The sequence below is a fragment of the Poecilia reticulata genome, linkage group LG7 (genome assembly GCF_000633615.1).
Source record: "Poecilia reticulata strain Guanapo linkage group LG7, Guppy_female_1.0+MT, whole genome shotgun sequence".
NCBI lineage: Eukaryota > Metazoa > Chordata > Actinopteri > Cyprinodontiformes > Poeciliidae > Poecilia > Poecilia reticulata.
Window position 1 is genome coordinate 6,965,524 of NC_024337.1, and position 9,068 is coordinate 6,974,591.

Sequence of the window (9,068 nt, forward strand, 5' to 3'; positions counted from 1 at the left end):
ATTTTATAATCCCGCTTAAGTAAACATTTAGTTTCACCCAAAAGTTTGAAAATATAATTTGAAAAACTGATCCAGATTGTTTTTATTTTTATTATTGGTCAGATTTTTACTTTAAATTAGTTGCTTAACATTTTTAAAAGTTAAAACTGCTAGCCTGCCATATTTCCTAGGATTCCATAAAAATATTTATTCAGATATTGGGTTTCTTTTTGTTTCTTTTAATTTTTTAGATATTTATTCAACTACTTGGATAAAGCTGGTGGTGCTACATGATTTTTAATCTTTTTTAATTCTTTCTTCCAAATGTGGGATTTCAGACTTAAGCGGTATACCACTATTTTCTGGGTAATTATGTTTTTTGAGTGGTAACAGGACAGATTACTCAACTACAAGTTTATGCACAAGTAAACAAATCTGACTGCTGCAAATGCTTTTGTTTTCCGATTGTATAGCTTGATGTACTTGCTTCCAAAAATTACATAAGGTACAAGAATTTTCTTTAAAAAAAGACGAAACATAAATATGCATGTGATCGCATGCTTGCTCAGTTGGTGTTTTTCTTAGTGGATGCCTGGTGAGTCATCTAAACTTTACCTGAAAGTGAAGAAGTAAATAAATCAGATCTGTCTGTTTTATTAAAGTTGCTCAAATAAAATATATAACATTTGTAAAATGTTTTAATTTGTTGAGAGGGATCGCACAGACTTATAAAACAGTTTTGTGTCCATGCTTACATGCTGTCCACACCTTTCAGTCCAGTAGGTGGCAGTAAAGCTACTCAAGCTGCGTGTGAGCTTCCCAACAACTCTCAAAAGAAGAAGAGCTCAATCGAACTCCTTTCATTTCTTTTCGGCAGCATGACTAACATGGAAAAGTGGCCCGAAATAGAGAAAGCAGCGACAGAGCAGAGACGTGAGCTGGTTTTACAGGGCGGTGGTGTTGATGAGAGGATTTCTTCCTGCGGGGGGCTTCCCTCTTCTCTTTATTCCCTGCAGCTGCTGAATTATCTTGAAGTCAGCCAGTGTCCGAGTTTGACAGAGATCCATGTGGAAATCCAACATCTGACCAACCTCCAAAGCCTCGTCCTGTGCAGGAACAAGCTGACCTCTGTCCCAGATGTCATCGGTATCTTGAAGTCGCTGAAGGTCCTGGATCTGTCCGTCAACAACCTTAAATGCTTGCCACATGGGCTCACTCAGTTAAAGGAACTGAATACTCTTAATGTGAGCTGCAACTGCTTGGAGGGTCTTCCAGATGGCCTGAGTCAGTGCACCAAGCTGGCGACCATCAATGTTTCCAAGAACCAAATCACTACTTTCCCTCCTGATCTCTTCTCTGAGCGACTGGACCTGCTCAGCACCCTGGTTGCCTCTGATAACTCAATCCAGGAGCTGAGTGGAGAGATTTGCAAGCTATCAGCTCTAAAGGTGAGATCTCACAAAGCACTGTGCAGTCCATCACGACAGACTAGTAAGAGTGTGGCAAAGTCATAGTGACTCAAAAGGAGCTGCAGAGATCCACCGAAAATCTGTCAACAGTTGCTGAAAGTAAGCAATTAGAAGTTATTTTTTAAAGTGTATCAAAAGTCATGTAAAGGATACATGGCGCCTGGAACAAGGTGCTCTAGTCAGATGAGACCAAAATGTAATTGTCAGATCTATATGCAGTATACCAGGTGTGGCAAAAAAGAAAAAAAACTAATAACTTTTCCAGTGCTATTGCATGGTGGTGGCAGAATCAGGTTGTGAGATGCCTTAGTTTAGCAGGGACAGGAAAGCTGGTCATGATGGAAGAGAGAATGAGCTAAAAGTTTGGGCAATTTCTGAAGGAAACGTGCAAGACCCTGATAAAGTGTTGAGACTGAACAGGATGTTCACTTTCCAGCAGGACAACAACCCCTAAACATACAACTATAGGTGCAGTACAATGGTGTTGGTCAAAACATTACCATGTTTAGGAATGGCCCAGTCAAAGTTCAGACTTAAATCCAACTGACAATCTGTGCCTAGACTTGGAAAAAATCCTGAAAATATCTAGGACTAAGCTTGAGGTATTTTTGCAATGAAGATTGTGGAAAAGTCCCTGTCTCCTGGTGTGAAAAGCTAGAGGCATACCCTGCAAAACTGGTTCTGCAATCTTTAGTCACAGGAAGTATGAACACATATGCACCCCACACTTTTCACGGTTTTCTTTACCAAAAACATGAAAAACCGTTTATCATTTTCCTTGTACCTCACAATAATGCACAACTTTGTATTGGTCTATTATACAGATGTAAACAATGAATCGAATTACGATTAACTGTCGAATGAATGTTTTATTAGATTAAAATTGGTTCCCAACTACTATTAACTTTTAATGCAAGAGAAGAGTCAGGTTTTTAAGAAAATGGCTGTTTATTAATTGTTAGTCGGTCAATAAGATCAGTCAACTTTAGACTAAGTCATTAATCAAGAACTTTCATCCGTAGTCTATTACATAAAACCTCCATATAAAATCTTGAAGTTTACAGTTGTAATGTGACAAAATGTGCTATTTTTCTAGGGTGTGAAACTCAGCTTGTGCATACGGTTTTGTCTTCCTTACACCGGCCTTCCCAGGTGCTGGATGTCTCCAACAACAAGCTGAGTGAGATTCCTTCAGATCTGAGCGACTGCCCCAAGTTAAAGGAGATCAACTTCAAGGGCAACAAGCTTAGCGACAAGCGCCTGGAGAAGATGGTCAATGGCTGTCAGACCAAGTCCATCCTAGAGTACCTGAGAGGCAAAGGAAGAGGAAGACGGGATGAAGAGGGAGGTGACTCTGACAAGAAGAAAAAGCAGCAGCAGCATAAGAAGAAGAAGGGAAAGGTGAGAGAGGAACAAGACGAGGTGGAGGACCTGAACAAGATGGTGGTGAGGGTGCTCCATGTCTCCGAGGCACCCACAGCGCTCACAGTTAAGGTCAGCGCTGAGGTCAAAGATGTCCGACCGTACCTGGTGTGCTGCCTGGTCAGAGGAATGAGTCTGAAGCCAGGGAATGCTCTCAAACGCTTCCTAATTGCTCAGGTTAAAACCAAACACCCAAAATGCTATGTTTATGTTTGCTTCCTACCACTAGTTAGTAACGTGTTACTACTCACATGTTTTGCAGACAAAGCTCCACGATGATTTGTGTGGTAGAAGAACAATTGCAACCATCGCGACCCATGATGCGCAGCTTGTGAAAGGTCCACTGGTTTACGATGTGAGACCACCGACCCGACTGAAGGTACACTGCTGCAGAGGGTTTCCATTTGAATGCAGCTTCCTCAGCAGCAGTTCTAAATTACTGTGCAAAAGTCTTGGCCATCATCAGCAGGTTAATTCACCAAAGGAGCATAAAAGAAATCCTTAACGGGCCTTCAGGAAACCAAAATACTGCAGGAACCTCTTCGACTAAATATTATAAGGAGTGGTGGAAAACGTCTGCACGGTGTTGTGTAGATGCCATTTAGATGAAAAGCATCTAAAGTTTCTCTCTTGAATGAAATATTTCTCAGGTGGTGCCCCTGGGTCGGAGGGAGATGACGGCCGTCGAGCTGATAAGACAGCTTCATTTAGAGGCCGATGAGCTCAGGAAGCAGAAGAAGAGGCAGAATGTGACTGGCCTCCACAAGTCAGTAACCCTTCCACACAACATTACATCTGCAGACTTGGTTTCCTCTGGAAATGTCAATATTGCATCAGACCACAAAAAATGACTTCATGACAGCTTAATATTATAGACCTGTTATGACTTGCACAGTCATGGGGAGGATTGCTGACCTGCCTGCTTCCTCAAGGAAGGCAAGCAATAGAAGGTCTTCGTTAAGGAAACTTTAACAGGGAGAGCATATTGATGAGGACTTGAGTGGAAGTGTCAGAAGAAAAAAGACTGGACTGTTGCTTGGTTGTCAAAAATCCTCTTTTGAGATGGTCCCAGAGAAGGAGTGGCAAGGAAATACATTTCAGTCGGCAAAAACACCCCTGTGTTTTATTTGTCTCATGTAGTATTCTGTTGCGATGTGCTGGTCCTTCAAAAACATCTTTGTCTCTGCCAAGTAGTTTATAGATTTCTTCTTCAACAGATACCTGCAGCTTTTGGAAGGAAAATCCATCTACCCCTGCTTGGTGGATGCAGATGGAGATGTGATCTCATTCCCACCAATTACTAACAGTGAGAAAACCAAGGTCTGTGCTTAGTGTTTGTCTGCTGGGTTTCTTTTGAAGACCCTTTGACAGTTAAATGAGTTTTGAACAACACTCATTTAAACCATTTGCAGAAATCAAATCGTATTTAATTTGGCACGTGTATCTGGTTTTGCAAGATGACTCTGTCAGACCCCAATATATTGTTTTGATTCTTCTAATATTATAACATCTTTCTTGTGCAGATCAAGAAGACGACTACAGAGTTGCTGATAGAAGTGACGAGCTCAACCAGCCTTCAGACCTGTAAAGATGTCATGGATGCCTTGATCATAGTAAGGGTCCAATTTTCCTTTATCTTGTTTTGCGGATACTATTTCGTTTTCTCTGTAGATTACCAATAAATCAAACTTTCACATCTGACAAGCGTCAGGATGTATGAAAATGAAGTGTTATATTTCACGTCCCTGTTTGTTCTTAAGATGGAGGTAGAGGAATGTTTTTAAAAAGATTTGATCTCTGCTCATTTCCAAGACCTGATTGTGAACAAATGTTGATGTACATTTTTTTTATTATGATTTTTTTTTACTTTTTTTTATTTCCAAGCACCAGCAAATTATTGACCTAATTCCCTTTTCCTATTGTCAGAAGTTGTTCTTCCCTTTTTTCTATGTTTCCTTCCCTCCCTCACTGCCCTCTTTCCTTTGCCTTTTTATTCCTCGTCTTTTCTTTCTCCTCATGCCATTTTGCAGCATCTTTCCTTTCTTATTTCTTATTGTGCCTTTATTCCTAATTGCTCTTTTCTTCTGTAACTGTATCCAACCTGCCTTCCTTCATTCTGGACTTCCTTTCCTCTCTCCATTGTGTCCAGTCTTCTCTGTCRTTAATTCTTTRTACTCATGTCTCCCTCCTAGTCTTCCCTTCCTTCCTTTCCAGGTGTGCTTTCTTACTTCTTAAATGTTTATTATGCCCAGGTAGTGTTGCCTGGGCCTAATAACCAGGACAACACTCCCTGCAAAAATCTTTTCTTGTCTTTTAGTGTCTGATTAAAATTTAAGCTACGTTACAATGCGGATTTGCCYAAATGTTTAACAATGAATTAGATTCATTCCGCATTTGTTTCAGGGCTTTTTAATTAGAGGTCATCAAATTAGAAATGCTAATTTAATTGTTCTGCCATTTGTTTGTGCAGCAGCAGCTTCATTGTACGGTTGTTTGCTTCCTCACCAGAAAATGGCAGAGTTGAACAAGTTCACTGCCGAACATCAGGAGGAGGCTGGGTCAGACGGAGAGGAGGACAGCGCACGGCAGCCAGCCGCCGACGCAGAAACCTCCAGCCAACTCATCGTCCAGCAGGTCCGAACCGTTGATCAAGATGGGAACCTGAAGGTTGTTTACCCGTCAAAAACGGATCTCTCCAAAGAAATCAGTAACTTCACTGTCATTTGGTAGTAATATTTTATGTCAACACCAATTTACATCCTATTATTTTAAGTTTTCTCTTTTGAACCCTGAGCTTTTATCACAGTCATTTTGGTGCGATGCATCCGTCTAGTTTTCACACATTCAAAACAAACACATTTGTATGAAGTATTGACCGAGTGTAAATGTACCCCCATAGCTATTGCATGATTTCTTTTCATATTTTTGGATGAATCCCCAAGCAACAAATACTTCAAATGTGATCTTTTTTTTTTTTTTTACGCACACAAATGCCCTTTGGTTAGTGACGCTTACTTTAACTGATGACTTTTTCTTCAGATTTATTTTGATTCATTAACTTTATCTATTATTCTATTATAATAGATATTATTCTATTCTATTATTCTATTCTAGATCTATTTATCTATTCCGTTTTGGCATAATCTTTTCTCTCATGCAGGGGACAACATGGTAACTGAACCAGAATGTGGGGTTCAGTCAGAAAAAAATCATGAACACAACAATGACAGATGCYAAATGTTTTATTTCTTGACAGTTTTAATTCTTTAAGCAGACCTGAGTAATGTAAYTCCTCAATGGGAACCAAACACACTTGCCAACATYTGCTGAAAAAAATCTAATCAAATAATCTGGTCCAATTACAGACCTTAAACATTAGCATGACCTATACTAATCTGGGTATGATTTTGTACTTGAAATAAAATCTTGTATGTGCTAACAATGTGTTTTCCAATTCTTGTGTTGGTCATGCAGATCTTTCTGAAGTCACTCAAAAATCTGCAAATAAAACAGAATTTTCAAATCAGAAAAGAAACTTGCTGCTACGGATATTTGCTCTAAGAAAATGGCACACCTTTGTCATAAAGTGTCAAAAAAAGCCTKTAAGCTACTCRCATTCACAAGTGTAAGCCACCTCCAGGTACTTGAATGTGCCTATGCACGGGTCTCCAAAAACTGAGTTGCGGGCTCTGATTGTGCAGCTGTTTTTCCCGTTACAGCTGCGGATGACCAGGTGACAGACATACTGTTAATGCTGCTTTCCCAGTGAAACAAAAAGTGTCTTTTTTTTTTTTTAAGTAGTTTTTTCCTTTTCCATTTAGGTGTGTTTTAAAATGTGCCTCTTAATCGAGAGAGGGTAGGACAGTCACACAGAAGCAAGGCTGCAATTTTTGCAGCACCAGCCCTTCTGACTTACACCAGCAGCCAATGTGGGTKAAATGTTCTGTCTCGTGCAGGCGGACCGGGAATCGAACCGACAGTCCTCCGATTGCAGGGCCAGCAGTAATAAGACCAGAATATGGCTGGTGAGATTGACTGTGGTTTATCAGATAATTCATGACTTAAGGAAGTAATTATTTCATGTAGGGCCAGGTTAGTTTGGTTAGTTGTTTTTGTTTCCCTCTTAATAGTATTACTTGTTTATACTTGGTATGAATTTTTGTAAATTMAATTTTGCTTAATCTGAAAGTTATAAGTGGAACAAAAAAGAAAAGTCAAGAGATCTCTTTGGAGACCATCATTTCATAGCTCTACTAAATGCTAATGTTTCCACTGGATCTTGTCACGGATACACTGTAAAACTTTTGAGCCGCATTTAGTTGTGTCTGAGGTTAAAATGGTGTGAGGAGTTTTATGATGTTATTTTATGTTCATTTCCCTTAGGAAAATGACCCAGTACTTACGTTTGAGCCACTATGTTGGTGGGGTTTGAGCAGTAAACGTTTTCAGTTTGAGAGGCAGGTCGTCTGTACGAGCAGGTGGTGTGGTCTCGGCGTCCGTAGTCGGCCCCATAGACAAATATGACCTGCCCGTAATCTGATCGAGAGCAGGACAATAACTTGCACACACAGCAGTGATAAAGTAATCATGCCCACGTATGTTTAATTCATACTCACCCATTTGTAAATGGAAAATAAGTACTCACCACAATTCAAATGTGCATAGGAGTGTTCACATGTGACAAGACGATCTGTGAAAATGAACAACATGGACAACCTTAGACATTTCACAACTTTATGTGCAGCTCAGCTCAGTTCTTAGTGCCGTTCAGAGGTGACTGACTTGCTGGGAGGCAGGTGTAATTGGTCTCCAGATACTTGGCGATGCCGACGCAGGGATCGAGGCTGCGAACGTCACCCGTGTTGAACTCACAAACCCTCTTGCCATCACACCTGTTACAATGACAGTGGAAGCACGCCACTGAATTCCTCAATAACGCAATAAAAGAAAAATAATGTATTCAGAAGATTAAATATAATCACTAAATCTCTGACTCCTCACCAGTTAGTTCTTCTAGACCTAAATGTTGCGCATCTTTTAAGTAAAGGGTACTTTCCTGTTTTTTTTTTTACTCTCAGTTATCTTTTATGCTGCAGATTTCAACCATTGCTTTTATGCAAAGTTGTAAATGTCTATTGGTTGTTTGAGGTAATTATTATGCTGAAATATTATTTGTCATGAACAATAAAATTTGTTCCCATGACTTTCTGTCCAGTCCAAAGAAAAAAAATAGTTTCAAATAGGAAACAGTAGGCTGCTAATAAAATGCCCTTGATTTATCATAATCAAGTGAGCACATTTATAAAGGCAGGACTTTGGTCAGCTTGCAGGTCTGGGTCCTGACACAACGCTGTGGCGGAAGACATCAGGAATGACCTGAGAGTAGCAACTCCTCTAATTTATCTTGGAAGGAAATTTGCCAAATGTTCAAACCATTTAAAGATCCCTGCTCTAATGTAAGAACCAGGATTCACATGTGCCAAATAAATAAATAAATAAATAAATAAATAATTGTGACAAAAATGTAACTTTCCAAGCCATAACCTGCTCTCAGTGGCTCAAAAAAAGTTTGTATGCACAATGTGCAACACATAGGCGCGCTGCACTTGGGGGGGGGCGCCAAAGCGACAGCTAAAAAAATATTTTTAGTCGCCATTTTCTATATTTAACAGCCGTTTGTGCGTGTGTGAGTGATTTGATCAATAACAGAGGCACAACACTGATTATGCACCTCTCAGGAGGGATGCCGCAGACAGCTCGGAAGGTACAATACTTGCGCCCCCACCTGCTGTGCGTAGCGACATAGTTTTTTAGTTGAAGCTGGCCATAATGAGACTACCTGTTTTTGATGATGTCCACAGCGCCCTCTTGAGAGCACTGTGTGTTGGCAAGCTGCTGGGGAGACTTGCCCTCACTGCAGATCCGTCGGTCAGCTCGTCCATACAGGGCTGACTGCACACTGATCACTCCGTTATCTGTTACACACAACAGAAAACCAKAAGATTTGCTTTAATTTTTGTACCTAATATGTAAAGACAGTTTTCCAGATACAACAAGCTTTACAAGTGTACAATCAAGCCATTTTCATATGAGCACAGCTGCAGTAACTTTTATAAAGAAATGTTTCTTTTTTACATATTTGTTAAAGCTATCACCATCACAGTATAATATGAAACAGATAATCTGTGTAAAAAAAAA

General features: G+C 40.0%; 2 protein-coding genes across 2 annotated transcripts; one reads left to right on the forward strand and one right to left on the reverse strand.

Annotated features, from left to right (window-relative positions):
- Positions 1-694: 694 nt before the first annotated feature.
- On the forward strand, positions 695-6,310 carry lrrc47 (leucine rich repeat containing 47). Its single transcript, XM_008413102.2, has 7 exons — positions 695-1,427; positions 2,601-3,047; positions 3,133-3,249; positions 3,521-3,636; positions 4,088-4,190; positions 4,394-4,483; positions 5,379-6,310. Exons 1-7 carry the CDS (start codon positions 735-737, stop codon positions 5,598-5,600), a joined length of 1,788 nt encoding a protein of 595 aa, XP_008411324.1. The 5' UTR covers positions 695-734; the 3' UTR covers positions 5,601-6,310.
- LOC103467082 (L-rhamnose-binding lectin CSL2-like) lies at positions 6,097-9,028 on the reverse strand. The gene is made up of 7 exons (XM_008413138.2): positions 9,006-9,028; positions 8,710-8,877; positions 7,653-7,762; positions 7,516-7,560; positions 7,274-7,406; positions 6,486-6,589; positions 6,097-6,368 (listed from the first exon to the last, which is right to left on the reverse strand). The coding sequence occupies exons 1-7, from the start codon at positions 9,026-9,028 to the stop codon at positions 6,361-6,363; spliced, it is 591 nt and encodes a 196-aa protein (XP_008411360.2). The 3' UTR covers positions 6,097-6,360.
- Positions 9,029-9,068: the final 40 nt, after the last annotated feature.